We start from the raw sequence: 23,972 nt of genomic DNA, 5'->3' as shown, positions 1-23,972 counted from the left end.
AGTGTGTGTGTCTTTTCTCGATGGTAGGAAGAATTTATTTAGGCTTGACTGTTTTATTATTTTTTTTTTTTTAAATCTTTATTTATTTGGCTGTGTTGGGTCTTAGTTGTAGCATGCTCAGTCTTCATTGCAGCATGTGGGATCTTGTTCCCTGACCAGGGATCGAACCCAGGCCCCCTGCATTGGGAGCTCTGAGTCTGATCCACTGGACATCCAGGGAAATCCCGGCTTGACTGTTTTTAAACACCATAATGAATGTATAATTTATGTTAAAAGTGTGAACCCTTTGTTACATGGGAAAAGTAATTTTATGATTGGTTGTCTCTTGTCCCATCAACTCCAGCTATTACTGTTGCATTAGTCCCGTCCCTGCTGTTTACTCGGAGCCTTTAAATTTCTGTATTTAATTCTTATGATAAATGAGTCACCATGATTCCATGGAATTAGGTCTTTTCAAAACTAAAACTCTCTCGAGTCAGAAGATAATCAGCTGTTCAGAACGATGCTCTGGAGGGCCAGCATTCCGAGAATGTGTTCAGACCGCAACTCTGCCTACCGCCTTTTTCCCTTTTACACATTAAACAGGTTGAGAACCAAAAAAAAAAAGAAGATAGAACCCAGGAAACAGTACAGAGAAAAAAACCACAATTAGACTAGCATTGTGAATAGAGTGATGACGCTGTGAAAGTGCTGCACTCAACATGCCAGCAAATCTGGAAAACCCAGCAGGGGCCACAGGACTGGAAAAGGTCAGTTTTCACTCCAACTCCAAAGAAAGGCAATGCCAAAGAATGCTCAGACTACCGCACAATAGCACTCATCTCACATGCTAGTAAAGTAATGCTCAAAATTCTCCAAGCCCGGCTTCAACAGTATGTGAACCGTGAACTTCCAGATGTTCAAGTTGGATTTAGAAAAGCCAGAGGAGCCAGAGATCAAATTGCCAACATCCATTGGGTCATCCAAAAAGCAAGAGAGTTCTAGAAAAACATCTGCTTTACTGACTATGCCAAAGCTTTTGACCCTGTGGCTGTGGAAAATTCTTCAGGAGACCACCTGACCTGTCTCCTGAGAAATCTGTATGAAGGTCAAGAAGCAACAGTTAGAACTGGACAGGGAACAACAGACTGGTACCAAATCGGGAAAGGAGTACATCAAGGCTGTATATTGTCACCCTGCTTATTTAACTTATATGCAGAGTACATCATGAGAAATGCCGGGCTGGATGAAACACAAGCTGGAATCAAGATTGCCAGGAGAAATATCAATAACCTCAGATACGCAGATGACACCACCTTTATGGCAGAAAGCGAAGAAGGACTGAAGAGCCTCTTGATGAAAGTGAAAGAGGAGAGTGAAAAAGTTGTCTTAAAACTCAACATTCTGAAAACTAAGATCATGGCATCTGATCCCATCACCTCATGGCAAATAGATGGGGAAACAATGGAAACAGTGACAGACTTTATTTTGGGGGGCTCCAAATTCATTGCAGATGGTGACTACAAGTCATGAAATTAAAAGACGCTTGCTCCTCAGAAGAAAAGTTATGACCCACCTAGAGAGCATATTAAAAAGCAGAGACATTACTTTGTCAACAAAGGGCCATCTAGTCAAAAGCTGTGGTTTTTCCAGTAGTCATGTATGGATGTGAGAGTTGCACTATAAAGAAAGCGGAGAGTCAAAGAATTGATGCTTTTGAACTGTGGTGTTGGAGAAGACTCTTGAGAGTCCCTTGGACTGCAAGGAGATCCAACCAGTCCATCCTAAAGGTGTAAATCAGTCCTGAATATTCATCGGAAGGACTGATGCTGAAGCTGAAACTCCAATACTTTGGCCACCTGATGCGAAGAACTGACTCATCTGAAAAGACCATGATGCTGGGAAAGATTGAAGCGGGGAGGAGAAGGGGATGACAGAGGATGAGATGGCTGGATGGCATCACCGACTCGATGGACATGAGTTTTAGCAAGCTGCAGGGGTTGGTGATGGACAGGGAAGCCTGGCATGCTGCAGTCCATGGGGTTCCATAGTTTGACACGACTTAGCGACTGAACTGTGAATACAGTAAAGCTACCTTCCAAGAATAATGCAAAATAAAGGAAATGACAAGATGACAAAAGCAGAATTTCACCACCAAAGACACATTAAAAAAGAAATTCTTAAACAATGTGCTTAAGAAAAAGGGCCCTGCTATCAGAAGACAGGCTGAGCTCCAAGACAGTGTTCAGCCAATACAGTGATAAACAAGCAGGCCTGCAGGGCTCCTCCCGACACACCCGCAGAGCTGGAGGCAGAAGAGAGCCTACAGGTGGGGATGCGGCGCCTGGGCTGAGCAGGCACCCGGGAGGTTCAGTCCTGCCGCTCAGGCCCTGGCTCTCACTAGAAGCCCCCACCCCCACCGCTGCCAGAGCCCCCTCAGCAGCCACCTGGGGGCTTCAGGAAGCAGATGGAGACAGTCCAGCCCCCCAAAGTCATTGTCAGATACAGAACACAAAATGGCTGGCATGAAAAGTTTGAAGAAATAAATGGCACAATCCTTATCTGTCCTTATTTAATTTGTTAAGAGGCACAACATATGGAACATGTGTATCCATAAACACACAACCACAAATATTTAGTACACCATGTTAATATATTAGGTTCAAAAGTCAAGTGATGAATTCAGACTAAAACAAGACAGACCGCCCCAGGTGTTAACTCACTTGTCACAACTGATACAAAAAGGCTCCTGTAATTGCAAAAATAACTACCCCAGCTACTACCACTAGCCATCACCTCAAACGGTTCCACCTGCTCAAGACTAACTCCCCCAAACATCCACCTCTACTTTTATTTTAAATGAGCATACCTCCCCTGTAAAACCTTGTTTCCAAAATGACGGCAGATTACATTTTCACAGTGTGACACAGCTTGGCTGACCCGCCATGTCAAGTCTTATGGACAACCTTTCACTTCACTGCAGTAACATCCTCCAAACAGCACAAGAATTTCAGTAATAATATGGCAGGAAAAGGTGCTAGCAAAAAGTTGCACCATTGCTAATGAAAATAAAACTGGAAATAACAAATACCAACAATTTTTGCTGAATTAATTATCCACAGACAATTTGCACAACTTTCAGCCTCCCAAGACATAAGCCCCACTTTGTCTTTTATGCATTTTAAACAATCTAATAGTGTAATGCCCACTAATTTCACTACTGGGAAAATGTTCAGTTATCCTAAATACTCTGATACACGAGCAACAAATAACTCCCATATTTTAACTAAGCAAAAAAAAAAAAAAAAAACCTTAATAAACTTAGAGAAAACAAATAAAAACAATACAGTATAAATTAGAAGTGAAACTCCATCCCAATATGGTTAAACCTACAGAGACAGAAAAGTTTATTATTTATATGTTAACAAGTCTAAGACCATTAGCCTTAAGACATTTATCAATAAATTTAAATGTTTGCTAACTCAATTAATGATTAATATCATCAAGAATTCTTTTCTTAATAAAACCTTCCACTTTCAGATATAAAAATTTTAGACACAGTACTGTTTAGATTCAATAATAGTTTTTTTTTTTTTAAGTAAGGAAAGATAAACTAATAAAATCTAAGTCTGAAAAATGACTCGACTCTGAACATGCACAGGCAGACCTGAATGCCACACTTACTCCAGCACTTCGTAGTTAGACTTCTTCTCCAGGGCGTTGCCGCGCATCTCCCAGTACGATCGCCTGAAGCAGAGAAGAGAGACACTCACAGATCTGCCTGGAGAGCGTCTGCCATGTTAAATGACTAAAAACAACTGCACAGCTCAGTCACAAACATTCTGACAAACTACCAGTAAACAATAAACTTGATTCTCCGCATTACTCCTCCTTCATCAGGCAGCATATATCAATTAACACACTGAAGGAAAGGATCCAAGTTTGCTTTCCAAGAGAAAACTGTAAAGGAGGAGACCAGTGAGAGATCGCTCCCCCTCCGACCCCCCAACTCCGGGATATATAATTAAGGTTGAAAACAAATGTTAATGAAGTTGCTGAGAGTTATACTTAATGATCTGTGAGTCTTACAGGAACTGTTATTTCATAACCTTATACAATATAAAAAACAGGGATCTCCTGGGAAAATTATCACTGTTTTGAGTACACATAATCAACTTTTAGCTAATTTTACCAACTCATCTTAAACTGGCAGCCTGGGATAAATTTTAATTAAAATTTTATCTGACAAAGGTAGAAATATTCTTTTATTCAAAGTTTAAAATGGTGGCAGAGAATATATGACAAATGCTACCAGAAATAAGAAACGCATTCTCAGCTTCCCATTCCCCACAACGGCAGCCATTAGACACAGGTGATGGTTCACGTTCAAGTTTAAAGCAATAACACTGCACGTCTGAGTATTCGGTGTCCGCCTCAGCTGGTGGCTGGCACGGGGATCTCACAGACACTTCCTTCATCACAGAAGGTTCTCCTGGGGAGCTCAGGCTTACACTTGCTTACACGCTTGTGCTCTTTTCATTCCATTCTAACTACCATGAAATATCATCTTAAAAGATTCTAGAATTAGCAATTCAACCTGATTCAGAGTATTCTTAAATTTTACTGAAGTTTTTATTCAGTATTTTACTGATAATCTTTATGAGGAAAAGGAAAATACCTAGAAAAAAATAAAGGAAAACATTGCTGAATAAAGATCTTGATGTCTATAGTTATCCTCTTACCGTATTTCTAGACAACCCAACTTAAGTGCAATGTCCTGGTCCACTTGGTCAGCGATCTCTAACATATAATCGCTCTTCACCTACAATAGAAAGGAATGAGTAAAACAGTGTCGTTATAAGAGTACACTGTAGACTTAGTAAATGTGTGCTGGGTGTCATCCCCATACTTCATACGCACTGTGTCCATAATGACACATGATGCTGGGTGTGAAATGAGCAATATCAGAAAACAGTGAGTCAGTCTTCTTTTATGAAGAACTTTTATCATCCGTGAGCACTTAAACGTCATCTGAATCACAGAACCTCAAGTGGCTCTCTATACCCTCCCATGTTGTTGAAGGTCCCTTTCCAGATAAATTTGTGTTCAAATTTTCTGAACTCAGACTGCAACCCCAGAAGCATTTCTGGACCTCAACACAGGAGCAAGGAAAACTGACATTGTTTCAAAATCCATTTAATCCTGCAACTGACTTCCACCTAACCATCAACTGTAACTCATGAACCTGCAAAGTGACAACACATTGAAGTGGGACATGAAGAGAAGGCTCTAACAGAACGTGACAGCTGTCTTTCAAGCAATGACTGTGAGGGACTGAGGTCAGTATCTGAGGGGGCTTATCAGTGTGAAAGTATTTTCAAAGATGAGACACGTAAAATCTCACAGACGAGCATTAAGAGACCAACATCTGCGATTGACTTTGACAGTGGAGAGCACTCATTTTGAACCTCAGTTAGGTGAAATGTTACTTCTCCCCTCAAAAGGAACTCATTCTTCTAGTCAGTAGGCCTATCTTACAAAAAACTGCATTCCATTATTAAGTTATGAATTTCACCAGTACAGAACTCAGTGTAAATCAGTCTTGTCTCATTACACAAGTATTTCAGGATACCCTCCACTTTGCCTCTTGATCCTCAATCCTAAAACATTCCCTCTCTGGCCCTTCCCAGAAAAAGAGTGTTGACCTCTGCTCTAGGAAAAATTCCAAAGAACCTCTTCTTGAATGACTGCTACCCAGCCTGTCAGTTCACCTACTCAAAAGATTTCTACTCCCCTGTTAACTACTCCGTCCACCTCGTACTAACAGCTCACCATGGTAACTCCCCTTGAAAAGACCCCAACTCCCCAATCTCCCTTACCCCCTCATTTTAACTGCTTGGTAAAAACAACAAATACTGAAGCCCACCACCCCCGCCCTATCCACACTTACTGCTGAGTAACGAGAAACCCTGCTGTGTTCTGCTTTAAATTCATGATGACAGACCTCAAATGGTCACCAGAAACTGCCTGGAAACTCCGCGACGCCTGCCTGCGAAGCTTGGCAACACACAGATTCATATTTTCTTCAGTCAACCTGCCACATCCCTTTCTTACAGAGAAAATGGAAGTCTTTTCTTTAAAGCTCCAGAACCTACAACCCGAAGGGCGCCTGTGCTCATCTACTCACGCCTTCTCCCAGGATGGGAGCCATGCCCGGCTCAGCCAGCAGCGGGCAGCCACCTGGCTCTGATCTAAACACAATTTCCTCTGAAACCTTTGCTCTGTTTTCTGCCTTAGCACCCACACCTAGGTAGTCAAGAAATACTGACTGACTGAAGAGAGAGCCCATGAATGAAAGAATAAAGTCATCAAACTGGGATGTGGATACCTCTGTGTGTGAATGCTATTTTCCATGTAAGAGTTACAAGCATTGATCATTTATGTTCCTTATACATAGTAGGCATTTAATGATGCCTACTATGATTCAATGGAATGAATCAATGGAAATGAATTACTCAATATCTCACTAAATTAAGTAAAAAGCTTTGATTCTAGAATCACTCTATCTACACTTCAGCTGGCTTCTATACAGCAAAAAATAAGTCTAAATTTTAAAACTAACTTTTTGCATCATGAAGAGTTTTATTACTGAACACAGAAAAATGAAGAGATAAAAACAGTATCTATGTGAGCTAGAACAACACCACAGTTGTTCTGACCAACACGTTCACTGGGATCTGTTTATGGTTTGGTGCAGACCTGGAAGCAACCACAGCAGAGCATCAACTGCACGCTGAAGAAAACACATGGTTACAAAACTGCCTTAAGGTTAATTACTAGGACTTTTTTTTTTTCCATTTATTTTTATTAGTTGGAGGCTAATTACTTTACAATATTGTAGTGGTAAATTTTGCCATACATTGACATGAATCAGCCATGGATTTACATGTGTTCCCCATCCCGATCCCCCCTCCCGCCTCCCTCCCCATCCCATCCCTTTAGGTCTTCCCAGTGCACCAGCCCTGAGCACTTGTCTCATGCATCCAACCTGGGCTGGTGATCTGTTTCACTCTTGATAGTATACTTGTTTCAATGCTATTCTCTCAGAACATCCCACCCTCACCTCTCCCACAGACTCCAAAAGTCTGTTCTGTATATCTGTGTCTCTTTTTCTGTTTTGCATATAGGGTGATTGCTACCATCTTTCTAAATTCCATATATATGCATTAGTATACTGTATTGGTCTTTATTTTTCTGGCTTACTTCACTCTGTATAATGGGCTCCAGTTTCATCCGTCTCATTAGAACTGATTCAAATCAATTCTTTTTAATGGCTGAGTAATATTCTATGGTGTATATGTACCACAGCTTCCTTATCCACTCGTCTGCTGATGGGCATCTAGGTTGCTTCCATGTCCTGGCTATTATAAACAGTGCTTCGATGAACATTGGGGTGCACGTGTCTCTTTCAGATCTGGTTTCCTCAGTGTGTATGCCCAGGAGTGGGATTGCTGGGTCATATGGCAGTTCTATTTCCAGTTTTTTAAGGCATCTCCACACTGTTCTCCATAGTGACTGTTCTCCATAGTGGCTGTACTAGTTTGCATTCCCACCAACAGTGTAAGAGGGTTCCCTTTTCTCCACACCCTCTCCAGCATTTATTGCTTGTTGACTTTTGGATAGCAGCCATTCTGACTGGCGTGTAATAGTACCTCATTATGGTTCTGATTTGCATTTCTCTGATAATGAGTGATGTTGAGCATCTTTTCATGTGTTTGTTAGCCATCTGTATATCTTCTTTGGAGAAATGTCTGTTTAGTTTTTTGGCCCATTTTTTGATTGGGTCATTTATTTTTCTGGAATTGTGCTGCAGGAGTTGCTTGTATACGAATAGCCAAAGCAATCTTGAGAAAGAAGAATGGAACTGGAGGAATCAACCTGCCTGACTTCAGGCTCTACTACAAAGCCACAGTCATCAAGACAGTATGGTACTGGCACAAAGACAGAAATATCGATCAATGGAACAAAATAGAAAGCCCAGAGATAAATCCACATACCTATGGACACCTTATTTTCGTACAAAGGAGGCAAGGAAAAAAGGGAGGTGGAAGGGGGGATCAGGATGGGGAACACATGTAAATCCATGGCTGATTCATGTCAATGTATGGCAAAAACCACTACAATATTGTAATTAGCCTCCAACTAATAAAAATAAATGGAAAAAAAAAAAAAGTCCTAGTAATTAACCTTAAGGCAGTTTTGTAACCATGTGTTTTCTTCAGCGTGCAGTTGATGCTCTGCTGTGGTTGCTTCCAGGTCTGCACCAAACCATAAACTGAGATCCCATTTAACGTGTCAGTCAGAACAACTGTGGTGTTTCTCTAGCTCACAATGGAAAGAAGACAACCTTTTTAACAAGTGGTGCTGGGAAAACTGGTCAACCACTTGTAAAAGAATGAAACTAGAACACTTTCTAACACCATACACAAAAATAAACTCAAAATAATTACTAGGATTTTTAAACGCTATTCAAAGGTGGGAAAGTGTAATCACATGTTCTATTCATTCATCAAAACCATGCTCATATTAGTTGCAAAAAAAAAACAGAGGGAAAATTACTTCAACCATCTTTATGGAAAACCCCTTTATGTACGAACATGACTTGAAACTTCTGCGAGTTGTTTTTCCTACAGCAACAATCTACTACTCCTGACTGAGAGCTGTGTGCCCACGGCCTGAGGTTTGTTCACATCTGTGGTGACCTGCATTCTCTGCAAGGCGTGCTGACCCACGGGGAACGAGCTGTCTCAGCAGGGCCTCCCCCTCCCCGCTCCTCTCCCCCAGGCTCCAGAGGGCGCACTCGCTGAACCACTGTGCACATCAGCTGATGCCGCGCTCATGAAATCTTCTTCAAGACGCAGGGCTTTAACACTCAGTGCTCATTTCTTTACGAAACATTTTCTGACTAACTTTCACCTCCTACTAACTCCCAGCAGAATTCATTGCTTTCTTTTGTGAAATAAGTGCAATTTATTGAAGATTTACATGTGTGTGATATATAGTTGCTTCAAGTAAACATACTCATTGCCACGTCAGATAGATTTATGTATGACTCTCATTTAATTTTCACAGCATCACTGTGAGCAGGACAGTACTATAATCCCCAATTTAGAGCCTGAGAAAGGGCCTGAAAAGACTGACGGTGAGAGCAGAGGTACTGCGTATTATTCAGGGGCTGGGTAGTACGCTGTTTTAGATACATTAATTGTAGTCTGAATAATGAATAAAGACAGGCTTCAGTCCGATTTTACACATGAAGACCAGGAAACTTAATTACTCAAAATCAATGTACCCAAGGTCACACAGCAAGCATCAAAGTTAAAACTCAAAACCCATCCGCTGACCCTCACAACTCAAGCTGCAGTGAGTACCTACACCTTCCTGTGACCCCTGAAAAAGTACAGACATTTTCCACCAGAAGGAAGATTAATGACCACTGAGGACCACAGCGCATCGCCCCGGTAGCCCAGAGTCTAACAAAATGGCTTCACACGCATCTCCTACTCCGTCTTACCTCTCGCTTTCCATCATGTTCTCCTCTTATACCACGGATTACTACTGTTTATGAACTCCAAATCCAGCAAATTTGCAAGTTTTTTCCAAGCAAAGACCTCTGAAAGTTGTTTATTGTATTAAATTGTTTTCATGTTGATGTCAATTTCTTACTTAAAAAATAGGATGAATTTGGACTTCCTTCTGTGGGCAAGTATTATATTTACATTCATGAGCTTTTTCATCTTATTAAGCACAGGTTTCAATATAAAAACCTCTCACATCACTAATAAAAATTTCTGATCCTAAACTACTCCATAATTTATTCCATGTGCCACATCAATGCTTTGGCTACCTCCTTAGACTTTTTTGGTCTTATTTTGGTCTCTTCTGAATGCTTTGTCAGCTACATAAATTTATCACACAGATCTGAAAGTCCTCAGTAGTGTGTGTAAAGAAGATGGGGCTGAGGGAAGACAAACATGTATACAACCATTACTGCCTGCTGCACATAACCACTTATATGCTACGCCACCTGAGTGATCCCAGGTCGATAACCACTTATATGCTACGCCACCTGAGTGATCCCAGGTCGTCAGCTAACTTGGCTCGGCCGTCAAGCACTCCTCCCTGCGTTCTGCCAGTTCACAGAGTGGAGAGTCTGCGTACAAAAGGAACTCAAAGGCACTTCTCAACTAAAACAAACTCTTTGATCTTTCTCTTCCATAAATAAGCTTTAAAAATATATAAAGAATTATGCTATCTTATAAGCCAAATGCTTTTTCAACAACTCACTAAGTCATTTCACATAGCATTTATTAATAATAGGTATCCGTTCAACAAGTGTTTATTGAATGCCTTGAGGTGGTCTAAAGGCAAGCTAAAAATATCATTAGGGAAGAGTGACTGACCGAATAACCATTTCTGCTTCCTATTTGTAAACTCTTATATAGAGAAGATAAACAAAAAAATATGGGTTGAATAGGACTGGGTTGGCCAAAAAGTGCTTCAGTTTTAAAGTAAAATTAAAGGACACATTTTCATTCTCACCAAGAACTTCACTGAAGAGTGTATTCACCCTTTTATTTCACAAACTTCTGCTGTTTTTCAAGCAACTTCATAATTCCATCTTATTTCACAAACTTCTGCTGTTTTTCAAGCAACTTCATAATTCCATCTTCCCAAAACTTTTTATCTTTTTGCACAAAGAACTGTTCCAGGTGCCTTTTACAGTCTTTCAGGGAATTAAAATTTTTTCTAGTAAGGGAATTTTGTAAAGACTGAGATAAATGGAAATCAATGGAAATGCAGTGTCTGGTGAATACCGCAGGTGAATGACAACTTCCCAGCCAAGCTGTAACAGCTTTTGCCTGGTCATTAAGAAACACACAGTCTTGTATTACCCTGATGGAAGATGATGCATTTTCTGTTGACTAATTCTGGTTGTTTTTTGTCCAATGCTGCTTTCAGCTGGTCTAACTGGGAGTAATACTTGTTGGAATTAAATGTTTGGTTTTCTGGAAGAAGCTCATAATAGAAGACTCCCTTCTAATTCCACCATATATAAAACATCACCTTCTTTAGATGAAGACTGGCCTTTAGTGTGGTTGATGATGGTTCATTGCGCCTGCCCCACGATCTAGTCCATTCCACATTATTGTACAGTGTCTACTTTTCATCACCCATCACAATTTGTTTTAAAAATGGAACATTTTCATTACATGGAGAGAATTGCACGTGGAAATACGGTCAAGGAGGTTACTTTTGCTTAATTTATGTGGAACCCGAACACAAAGTGATGAACATAACTGAGCTGGTACAACTGACTTTAAATACTTGATTTGGATATTTTGAGTATGCTAGCTAACTCCCATGTGGTATAATATTGATTGCTCTCAAATAATGGCTTGATTTAATCACTATCAACTTCAACTGGTCTACTCGACTGTGGAGCATTGTCCAGCCAGAGACCTCTAGCAAGAAACTTCACAAGCCACTTGTGACACGTTCAGTCAGCCACAGCACCTTCTCCAGACACTGAACAAATTTTTTTCTGCATTTCAGTTGCGCTTTTACCTTTCTTGAAATAATAAAGCATAACATGCTGAAAATGTTGCCTTTTTTCTTCCATATTCAATATTAAAATGGCTACACAAAAAGTCACCAACTTGGCTATCTTTTTTTGAATGCATGCTGATATGATAGCTGTCACATAAAATATAACAAAATTTTTTTGAATGAAGTTAAAGACTACTAAGTGCTACTAGAGCCATCTCATGGAAAAAAACCAAATGAACCTTTTGGCCAACCCAATATAAGCATGACAGTTTACCTAACAACAACAACAAAACTTTCTGAATCACCAAAAACATACAGGAGTAGAAAAACAGGGGAAAAAAATGTATATTATTAAACCTACTTAAAGACGTACAGAAAATACATCTTCTAATGAGTCAGACTTAGACGTCTATTTAATTTTAACTTCTTTCTAGAACAGGACAGCTGATAATTCCCACATTGAAAATTTCAGGTTTTAAACTAAAATTTCCCACTTGGAGCTGCCATTTCAAAACGTTTTAACTGGCAGAAAGCTTTACAGCCAAGAAAATACAGTTAACGAGATCATTTCTGATAATTATCTGAATAAAAATGTGTAAAAATTAAAAATTGGAGTAAAACTAACAGAAAGGTTGATCAACAAAAAAATAAGTGTGTCTTGGCCCCTCACACATTTCTGCAGTTTAGGTTCTAAACCATAAAAAGTTACTTTCTGGACTCAGTGTCTTCAGCTTCCCACTGCAACTCTTCTTGCCAAATAAGCCAGGAGTTCTGTTACATTCAATGTTTTCTAAGAACCACTAGATGGATACACTCATTTTAAATCGTAACATACTTGTAGGAAGAAACAGTGACAACAGACGCAGGCATCTCAGAAGCTCAAAGTGTCAGTGGTGCCAAATGGGTCCCACACGACTTCAGCACTGTTGATGCAAACCTAGTTAATTTAACAACTTCCTGACTGAACGGGACAGGGCCCTTCAAGCTAATGGCCACCACGATTTGCAAAAGGTTGCCAGTCAAATACACTTTTAACAAGTCAGAGAGATAAAGAAGAATAAAATGTTATATGGCAAAGGAAAAACTCAAATTCAAGGCAAAACATACTTTTCATGCTTTATAATAAGTGATTAGCTTTGGCATCAAAAATTATTTGTTTAGGAATAAAAAATAAAAAATCAGAGCATCTCTGGAGGGGTTAGGAGTCCACACTTCCAGTGCAGGGGCACGAGCTTGACCCCTGGTCAGGCAACTACGATCCCATACGCCACGCCGTGCAGCCAAAAAAACTGACTTTTTCAGACTCCTGCTCTACAGCGAATAGGGTTATAACAGGATTCTAGTTTATTTTTAGAGTGTGCTGATTAATATCTTTCAGAATGTTCTAAAATGGGTCAAAACACATAGTGGCTCATTTGTGACATATCTCACTTGTAGTCACATTTAGGACATCTTTAAATGTAACCATGTGCATCCACAGACTGATCTCCCACCAGGAAAGCGGCACTCTACACCCACTGACATGTCGCTTTCCTCACGACTCCACCCAAAATAAGGTGGAGATGAGCAGGTGTGATGAGCAGGGGCTTGGGCAAGGCTTCAAAACAGGAGTAATAAAATTACAGTAGTTTATTATAAGCTTTCTTTCTCTTTCATGGGATAGAACTGATACAGAGGAAATCTAAACATAATTCTTTTCTATCTATTCTGATAAAAGAGCCAAAATAATAAAAAAATAATAATAATAAAAAAACCAGACAACCTGACCTGCCTCTTGAGAAACCTGTATGCAGGTCAGGAAGCAACAGTTAGAACTGGACATGCAACAACAGACTGGTTCCAAATCAGGAAAGGAGTATGTCAAGGCTGTATATTGTCACCCTGCTTATTTAACTTATATGCAGAGTACATCATGAGAAATGCTGGACTGGATGAAACACAAGCTGGAATCAAGATTGCTGGGAGAAATATCAATAACCTCAGACATGCAGATGACACCACCCTTATGGAAGAAAGTGAAGAAGAACTAAAGAGCCTCTTGATGATCAAGTGAAAGAGGAGAGTGAAAAAGTTGGCTTAAAACTCAACATTCAAAAAACTAAGATCATGACATCTGGTCCCATCATTTCATGGCAAATAGATAGGGAAACAATGGAAACAGTGACGGACTTTATCTGTTTGGGCTCCAAAATCACTGGAGATGGTATGGTGATTGCAGCCACGATATTAAAAAATGCCTACACCTTGTAAGAAAAGTTATGACCAACCTAGACAGCATATTAAAAAGATGAGACATTACTTTGCCAACAAAGGTCCATCTAGTCAAGGCTATGGTTTTTCCAGTAGTCATGTGTGGATGTGAGAGTTGGACTATAAAGAAAGCTGAGTGCCGAAGAATTGATGCTTTTGAACTGTGGTGTTGGAGAAGACTCTTGAGAGTCCCTTGGACTGCAAGGAGATCCAACCAGTCCATCCTAAAGGAGATCAGTCCTGAATATTCACTGGAAGGACTGATGTCGAAGCTGAAACTCCAATACTTTGGCCACCTGATATGAAGAACTGACTCATTGGAAAACACCCTAATGCTGGGAAAGATTGAAGGTGGGAGAAGGGGACGACAGAGGATGAGATGGTTGGATGGCATCACTGACTCAATGGACATGAGTTTGAGTAAACTCCAGGATGGAGAGGGAGGCCTGGTGTGCTGCAGTCCATGGGGTCAGAAAGAGTCAGGCACGACTGAGCCAATGAACTGAACTGAAATAAACTGAATTCTTTTAAAACAGAAATAACAAAAAACACTCAGAAGTGTTCGCTATGCCCCAGCGTAGACCCTCAAGATTCCCACACGTGAAGTTCAACAAAATACCAGGTTCATAAAACACGTGCAAGAAAACATGCCCCTGTGAATAAGAGTCAGCACAGGTCACACAACGGTCCCAATTTCCTGTTTGTTAATGACATGTGCCCATGAGCACCCTTGTACATATGCACACAGGTGCATCTTATTTCTTTAGAATGAATCCCCCAAAGTGGAATTATTAGTTCTAATCTTCTGAAACTGCCAGTATGCAACTTAACTTACAAAACTGTCAATGTCAATGGTGTCACAGACAAATCTGAACCTATTTAAAACTCTTGGTATTCTTGCCAATTCATCAGTTCTGACAAATCATAGCATTTTTCTTTTTCCTTCCCTCTTGGTAATTCTGGCATATCTACCCTAGCCCCATGTAGCGTCAGTTAAGCCTGATACATGGGCCGAGTTGAGCAGTAACACCGGCCATCAACACAGGGAAGGGGCATTACTATGACCACACTTCTATTTTCCTTTAAATCACAGGTACTTGGTAGGACATTATAAAAGCATACACGAAACAAAAGAAATTCTCAGGATCTTCCTGACCCAGGGACTGAACCCAGGTCTCCTGCATTGCAGGCAGATTTTTTACCACCTGAGCCACCTGGGACTAGACTAATTATTAGGATGAAAGTGAAAGTTGCTCAGTCATTTCCGACTCTTTGTGATCCCATGGACTACACAGTCCATGGAATTCTCCAGGGCAGAATACTGGAGTGGATAGCCATTCCGGCTCCAGGGAATCTTCCCAACCCAGGGATCGAAACCAGGTCTCCCGCATCGAAGGCGGATTCTTTACCAACTGATTGGTAAAGAATCCGCCTTCGATGCGGGAGATCCCAGTTCCAATACCTGGGTTGGGAAGATCGGCTGGAGAAGGCATAGGCTACCCACTCCAGTCATTCTTGGGCTTCTCTGTGGCTCAGCTGGTAAAGAATCCGCCCACAATGCGGAAGACCTGGGGTCAATCCCTGGGCTGGGAAGATCCCCTGGAGAAGGGAAAAGCTACCCACACTCCAGTATTCTGGCCTGGAGAATTCCATGGGCTGTATTCCATGGGGTCACAAAGAGTCGGACATGACTGAGTGACTTCACTTCAGGCTGAAGAAGAGAAACTCTAGGAATGGATGAAAGCAGAGGGGGATGGTGGGGTGGGAAGGTGTGCACGCAGAGCACATGGGTAGGATGAGGTGTGTCCCATCCCACAGCAAGCTGCGCATAACCGGATCGGGACTCACAAGTGATGTGCTGAGTCCTCAAAGCTGGGTCCTGTCTACAGACTGAAATTCCAAGGTGGCAGATAGTAGTATCTCGTTTCATCAACATAAAGACTCTCTTCGGGAGGTGTTATATACCCCCTGGGAAGAAACTCATGGAGGCACCTGGCTTCATGGAGCTGTGACACGTATGACCGGCACGGCACACCTCCAAGATGCCTCATACCCCTCGGACTTTACAGGGACCACTCACCTGAGTCACAGAGACAGCACTGAGACACGTCCCATCAGTAAGGGAAAAGCTGGGATAGGCCGGCGGTTTTGCTAGCTTTTAATCATATACACAGAAGCAATGGCTTCCGAAAGGAAAAACTAGGACAACCTAGTAACAGTGTGAAAGGAACAAAATTGTTGCCGACTTTCAGGTTAGCCTGGAAATTATAAAAAGGAATAACTGAGAGCTATTTAGGCCCGTCTCAGGCATCCTGTAATCAATGTCACTAAAGAAGTCACAGATGTCTTCAGTGGGTGGATTTCTTTTTCAAAGAAATTACACCAGTGACTCAAATCATCTACAAGAGAGAAGAACAGAAATATGTTGCCTATCTAAACCCATCAGCCTCTTCCTTCCTCACTTTCTAGCTCCAGTTTGTTCAGTCTCTGAGTCCATCAAATCCACTCACTAAATCTGCTTACTACCACACCGTTCTACCTCCCAACTTTCCAACTTCTTGCTTAAATAGCTAAAGAGCCCCCAACTTGCTCGCAGCCTTTTTAGGATCCAATCCACCCCAAGTACTGCCACCACATTAGGGTGGTCTTATTTTTTTTTTTTTTAAATTCTGATCAAGACATTCCTTACTTAAATTCTTTAAATACGCCCAACAATCTGCAGGGGAGAACCCAAAACCTGCTCCTTACACGGTGTGGTCCCAACTCTCTCGCCCATTTCCTTTCAAACCACTTAAGCACAGATTTTAATGTACTGTGTTTTATAAAGTTCATCTCTTCCTCAGCTACAAAGTTCCTCAGACGACATTTTGCAAGGAAGCCACCTGGACTCGACACCTCCCCTGTGTCAGCACCCCTCCACAGTATGTCACATCACTTGTGCTCGCAAACAGCATAGGACCAAACACAAAGGAACTGTTTACAGGAAGCCCACTAGATGGAGAATTCAGAATTTACACCACATGTATTTACTGTCTAACACCTTACAGAAAATTTAGAATTTATGCCACATGTATGTGTTACCTACCCTTACGGGTAGTAAGAAAGCTACTTTTAGTTTAAAAACGTCACTTCTGGTTTTACACAACTGCTACTGAAATTATATGGCAACAGTTGGCTCTGGATAAACATCTGACAGGTTTGTTGATATTCAGGCACGATAATTATACTTGAACTAAAGACAGAGCAAAGGTTGTATCACTTAGGACTTACTGTTTCTACTTAAAATAAGTCTTAAGATTTGCCCAAGTATATAAAAATTCACAACGTAACAAAAACTCCAAATTTCTTACAAGGTTTAAGAATCTCACTGCCATACAGTGACAAATTTATATTCTCTCAAATGCTAGGCTTAATCTAGTTCTAAAATAAAACCATGAAATAAACAGGATTCAAAGAAACAAAGGAAAAAAATGTATTAAAGCACTCTTCTATACCTGTTGATAGAAGAAATTCAAAGTTGGCTTGTCTTCAGTAAACTGGTTTAGAAATCCTTTTGGCAAATAACGAATTCTCAATTCATATCTAAAAAATAATTAACAAAGGAAAACAATTAGAAATAAGTCATTTCTTCTTCATAGTCCAAACAATATTGAGTATGGCACTGCCAGTTACTGAAATATTATTCTAAAAAGAAGTTTAAAAATAGTCTGTAAATATTTCCTTTTGCTGCAAAAAATAAAAAAATAAAAGGTGCATGTGAGTGTGCTACAGCCCGAGGTTCCTGCAGGAGACAGAACCTGACGAGATACCCAGAGGGCGCCCAGAAGTCCCTCCAGCCCCACTGCCCGAGGGCAGCACCACCTTCCGCACCCGGAAGGCGAGCTCTGCCTGCCTGGAGTCACACAGGATGTGTCTGGCTCCTCTCAGGAGACTCCTATCTTGGGTTTGCTCACAGCCCTGCCCTGTATAACACACCCCAGTGACTCATCCCCATTTTACCCTGAAGGCTGCTGAGTGCTTTCCAGCTCAGGGCTGTGAGGAGTATTGCTGTAAACACTTTTTATAGTCCTCTAAAAAAGCAATTTTGCTCAGGAAGCCAAACCTCAAGAATGACGAAAACAAATTTCACCAGAACGCTCTCTCTGTACCTCATGTATGTGTGTGTCCACCCGTACACACTCTCGCAGGCACATATGCATCTCTGCTGGGGGTACACCAGGAACACATCACTGGGTCACAAGACGCACACACACTGTCCAGAGCAGACACAAGCTACAGGGCTGCAGCGGTGCACGCTCCACTTCCACGAGTGGGAGCCGCACGGGCCTCTGGTTCCACATTCCTCATCTCTACTTGGCACGCTAACCTTTTCATGTTAGTCACCCTAATGTTTACTGCAAGAGCACACACTGGTTTTAATCAGTACTTCCTTGATGAATAACAAGAATGGGCACTTTCTTGTTTGATAGCCAGCCATTCTGGTTGTCTGCTTCAGTGAAGTGTCTGTTAAACCTCTTGTCCTTTGTTTCTACTGAGCTGTCTGCCCCACCCCACCCCACTGATTTGTAGGTGTTCTTTACGAATTTTGGATGCGAGGCCTTTGTTAGACTTAATGAAGATATATCCTCTCCCACTCTATGGCTTGCCTTTCACTATTTTTTTTTTTCACTATTTTAATCATACTTTAAAAAACTTATTTTTAAAATCTTCTAATTTTAATGGTATCTTTTGTTTTAATGCAGTCCTATTTATCTTTTTTTTTTTGTAAATTCTTTTAGTTTTTTGTTTATAAAATATTTGCTTACACAAAAGTTATACAGATTTTTTTCTAAAAATTTCATAAATTGATCTTTTAAAATTGTATTAAGCTCATGAGGAAAAGAATCCAAAGGAGCCGATACAATTCTTTTGGATCAGTTAAGGGTGGTTCAACGTAAGGTACACATACACAAGTTTTGCTGACATTTTCAAGGGTCTATCTTATTAAAACATACAACTGTCAAACAATAAAGTTCCATTGTACTTTGAATCTCAGAAGGAGTTCAATAACTTTCTGCAGACATTCTCATGGGACAACTGTTAATAGAAGCAGAATAATTTCATTTTGAGTTTAGGATGTAGCAGGCACCTTACAGGCACCATTTCCCTTAATTGACATAATAATCAGAGAACGAGAGCATAAGTATTCATATTCAGCAGAGTGGGAAAACGACACTCAGCAAGAATAAGCAGTAAGCAGCCAGTTTCCAGGCTGGAAGCTCCAGAATCAACAGGCTGCAGGAGGCTTTGGTATTAACACTGCCCCATTTTAATGATTAAAGAAAAAAAAAAACAAAAAAAACTGGCAGCTTGTTTTGGCCTGCTAAACATTTGGCAGCCTGGCTACATGTCCAGGCTCTTAACATCATCCCGACAATGATGATGAAGATATCAAATAATGTTCAGGGACTACTCGGGATGTCACAGAAATCATGACAAGCATTTTAACCAGATGACCTCTTTTCATCAGCAACGACCCCCAGAAGCAGCAGAAAGAATGCTCTGCATCAAGACCACCTGCGCTGTTCTGGCTCCACCCCTTGTTTGCTGTCTGCCATCACTGCTCTGCGCCTCAATTTCCTCACCCGACTCTTTGCAACCCCAAGGACTATACACAGCCCATGGAATTCTCCAGGACACTGGAGTGGGCAGCCGTTCCCTTCTCCAGAGGATCTGCCCAACCCAGGGATCGCACCAGGGTCTCCTGCCTTGCAGGTGGATGGATTCTTTACCAACTGAGCCATCAGGGAAGCCCTCATCAGGACGCTGGGAGAAGTGAAAGGGCTGTCACTGCACACATCACAGCCGTCTCGACGGCTGATCCACCATATTAGCCGTTACTCGACAAATACTTCAGCACCGGTCACCTACAGACACAATTCCAGAGTCTGGGAAGACACTGGTGAATAAAACAGCAGGAAGTACCAGCCTGCAGAAAATTTCTATTTTTGTGGTGGCAGCCAGACAGCAGATACGTTAAGTATCTCTGAGGTGGTAATGTGATAAAGACACAACAAGCAAGGGAAGGGGAGGAAGAGATGATGAAGCAACATTCTGTAACGGAAGCCAGGGAAGCAGGCAGACTCAGGACACCTGAGTAGATCTAAAGGCAGACAGGAAGGAATCAGGGCAGTAACCTGCAGGAAGAGAACAAGTAAATGCCCTGCGGCCAGAGGGAGCCTGGAGGAATGCAGCCGCAGCCCCTGTGAGTAAAAGGGCTTCGGGGAGGCGGGGAAAGAGGCGGCAGGCCACACAAGACGCTGCTCGTCACAATGCGGGGCTCGTCCTGCTGGGAAAGGGGGCCCAGAGGCACTGTGGCCAGAGCAGTAACAGCACAGTCCTGGCGCCCAGCCAGGCAGGGCCGTGAAGAGCAGACAACAGGGCCACAAGGAGGCCAGGAAGGGACTGGTAATAGTGACCAGGTGCCCAGTTCACCCTATCTTCATAGATGGGGGAGAACAGACTTTGAGGACATTCGGTAATAGCCAAGGTCCCACGGCTGTTAACAGGCAGTCCTGGGATTCCACCACAGCAGAAACACCCCTGAAGGCCCAAAGGCAGCATGAACCTAAGAGAAGACACCTATGCTTAGAACAGAGAGGAGTGTATGTAGGTTGGGTCTTGCTTGTGGGGTTGGGCAAGATCTCTAGATTGTGATGGCGTTTTGGTCTCTGCTTCAACCCACTACAATCTCGTATTTCCTCCCTCACAGCCCTACTGGAACTCCGCTCAAGTCTCCGAGTTCAATTCCAGTTCAGTCACCTCGCCCCACTCCTTAAACTCCACACCTGGCGTTCACAGCATCCTGACCCACCTGCACTGGCATCCTCTCTGCCTTCTCCTCCAGGAAACTCGCCATTTTCCTCATAGTAAAACTTCCGCTACTATTCTGAGAGCCTGGCTCTGTCCTGATAAACATTTCCACGTCTCTGCTCTAGGCCACTCCATGATTTCTGAACAGCAGCTAACTACAACATGCCCCAGATAAAACCATCCTTTCGCTTCTGCTTCTAAGTAATTGTTGTTGTTCAGTCACTTAAGTCGTGTCTGATTCTTTGCAATCCCATGAACTGCAGCACGCCAGGCTTCCCTGTCCTTCACTATCTCCCGGAGTTTGCTCAAACTCAAGTCCATTGAGTCGGTGATGCCATCCAACCATCTCATCCTCTGTCGCCTAAGTTAATACATTACCATTAACACTGTCAACACCTAACTTCTTCAGTCTTATCTCCAACTGTGAGCACCAAGATACCCACAAGTTCACCAAGATACCCATTAGTTCACTAATGAACTAATGATGGGGAGGAGTAGGAAATGATTTTGCAAGTTGAGTTGGATGAATATTCAGATAACCCTGATACTCAGCTAGTCAGACTGTGTGTAGTGAAATAAACAAAAGTACAATTTCAGGAAACTACACAGATGACCCTCAGAAACAGTGGGGTGTGGACAACTCTTCTTACACAGACTTCCAATTTTAAAAGCCTACAAGGAAGGATAGAAATAGAAATTCACCATTTGGCAAAAATTACAGTAATAAATACTGCAAAAAAGAATCATCAATGATGCTGAGTGGGCGAAAATACAATGAGAGAGAAACTGCACAGTCTCTGTATCTCCTCAGAAGATATTACTTAATTACAAAGAGGGGGACAAACCACCTTATAGCAGAGAAACCTGGCCACCACCTTAAATCAAATGATCCAAGTTAAAGCCACCAGTAAAATGAATCATATCATCAGCAAAGACTTCCTGATAAAATGCTAAGTGAAAACGACAGCTTGACTGTGGTACTCTTCCCCAAGTGCTTAAGCTCAATATAACCACAGGGGAAAAAACACCAAACAAACCCAAACTGAAGAACACGCAAGACCACCAGCCAGTGTACTTCAAAAGGGCCAAGGTCACGCAGACAAAGACAGCCTGAGGGCCTGCCGCACAGCAGGGAAGACCCGAGGCGACAGGACAGGGAGGTGCACGACGCTCTGATCCGGATCCCAGGCTGGAAGACAGACACCCTGAACCCTGATGACATCTGTGCATCAGTCAATACTATGGTAGCAATGTTAAGGCCCTAGTTTCAATAACTGAACTGTAAGTAAGTAAGGTTTTAACATTTAGGGGAGGAGAGCTGAAGGGTACACAGGATTTCTGTGTACTGTTTTTGCAACTTTTTGATAACACACTGAGAATAAAAATAAATTCTCACAAACCTAAGACTGACTGTCCTGTAGCTGTGTTAACAAAATACCCACCAGATCCAGTTTTAACCCAGCCTGGTCAACAAACATCAGTTTTTTTGTGGCCACAGACCGGCCAGAAAGCTGTTCATTCCTGTGCTGGGTCTGGTGCAGAAGTATCCAGGAAGCGTTTAATTAATCAATCAGCAGATTTGGAAGTTCATCCTGTTTTCTTAAAAGGTGTCACTTCCACACTTGACAGAATGTTCCTCTATTTACTGTCTTACTGATTTAAATATTCTAAAGAACTCTTGTTGAATTCAGTGTCATAATGAAAGACTAGCCTTTCAAATTAAGGTATATGCACAGAAAATGTCATTTCAAGATAAAATAGAAAACCATCAAAATACAATCTAAAACTTCCTCAGCTGTCATTAGTCATTTTCTTTTGTCATCTATGAAAAAAAGATACCTTTCCTCAAAATAAAGGACTTTTTTTCCTCCTGCAAAGGTCTGAAAAAAGAATCATCTCTCTGCAGATCGAGGAGCTGTTCAACGGCCGTGAACAGGAGAATGTGAACCACATCTGATAACAAAGAAAAGGACTTTCTTTTTCACTCGCTCTGCAGAAGCCCCACAGTTCTCTCTCAAAGGCCAACAGAGCCTCCTCTCAGGCCTGACTCTCAAAGCCCGGAATCCCACACCAAAAGGACCAGGCCGTTTATATCTGATTAACCTGCTTACAACTCAGACCACTCCGTGTAGGTGCTTTCAAAACACCAAAATTTAGCTAGCTAGAATTTAATTATCGAGGTACAAAACTTTAAAGTTTAAATCTGTTTGGGGTAAAGCTCTCAAAACTGCTTGGCACTTTCAGCTACATGATAAACTAGGAAAAGCATTGTATTCGAACTTCTCTGGCTGACTCCAGAGCCTAGCAAACACCACCTACTCAACCGGGATCTCCCAGGACCCAGGGCACAGGTGAGCAGACTGGGAAGGAAGCAGGGTGCATGCAGCGTAGGGGGTGTGGGCTCTGCCGCAAACCTGAGGCCCCGCACCGGCTCCTGAAGGCCCTCACGAGGCTGGAGGCTGGGCACGCTCCCCACAGGAGCCCTGGACTGACCATCTCCTCCTGACCCTGTATTTACATGTCCCATATTGTCTCACCCACCTCATGTGCTCCCAACAATATTCTTTAATGTTTATTTTGCTTTTTACTTGTATATGATGCTGTATGTCATCCTCTGGTGCTTACTTTTTGTTTTTTAACTGAGGTAAAAATCACATAAAAAGCAACCATTTCAGGGAATTCCCTGGTGACCCAGTGGTTAGGACTCGGGGCTTTCACTGCCAGGGTCCAGGTTCAATCCCTGGTCGGAAACTAAGATCTCACAAGCCACATGGCATCCCTAACTCGCAGTTCAACAGTATTTAGCTGCATGCACATTGCCCTGGGCCTGCCTTTTGTCTCACACTGTCTCACCTGGCCGTTTCATCCAGTGTTCCAAGTCTCGAAGCTTCCCTCATTCTGACTCGCGCAACATTCCACTGCGAATATTCTGTCACTGGCTATTCTATGAACGTCCTCAGGTCTCCAGCCTAGTATAGAAACCCAAGTCTCTCGAGGACAGAACCTGAAGTGGAACAGCAGGATTGAGGCCATGTCATGCGGAGGCTAAGCTGCAGGTAAGATCTTGAATTGTAATAGAGTGCAGCCATGTGCAGCCCTGAGCACACAGCTGTGGTGCCTGATGCTACCCTGCACCCGCTTTCAGGCAACAGTTACTGGTCCTGCTCAGCCATCGGTCAGTGCTGCAGGGACCCCCTCCCCAGGTGCTGTCAGTGAGCCACCTTTATAGTCCAGCTGAGCCAGTGGTCAGGGCTTCAGGGACCCCTCCCCAGCTGACCAGC

The 23,972-nt window shown here is 42.2% G+C and overlaps 1 protein-coding gene across 10 annotated transcripts in view; it reads right to left on the bottom strand.

Moving 5' to 3' along the window:
* PTK2 (protein tyrosine kinase 2) overlaps nucleotides 1-23,972 on the bottom strand; it is a 207,804-nt gene that overhangs the window by 100,328 nt on the left and 83,504 nt on the right. For all 10 annotated transcript variants that reach the window (XM_061123123.1, XM_061123121.1, XM_061123124.1 and 7 more), the window contains 3 exons: nucleotides 17,334-17,421; nucleotides 4,722-4,801; nucleotides 3,664-3,726 (listed from right to left, as the gene is read on the bottom strand). In XM_061123123.1, coding sequence (XP_060979106.1) covers nucleotides 3,664-3,726; nucleotides 4,722-4,801; nucleotides 17,334-17,421 — 231 coding nt within the window. The remainder of the gene's footprint in view (nucleotides 1-3,663; nucleotides 3,727-4,721; nucleotides 4,802-17,333; nucleotides 17,422-23,972) is intronic.

This window comes from Dama dama, chromosome 21 (assembly GCF_033118175.1).
Source record: "Dama dama isolate Ldn47 chromosome 21, ASM3311817v1, whole genome shotgun sequence".
NCBI classification, from domain to species: Eukaryota; Metazoa; Chordata; class Mammalia; order Artiodactyla; family Cervidae; genus Dama; species Dama dama.
Note: the sequence above shows the minus strand (reverse complement) of the source record. Positions and strands in the feature narration are given on the sequence as shown.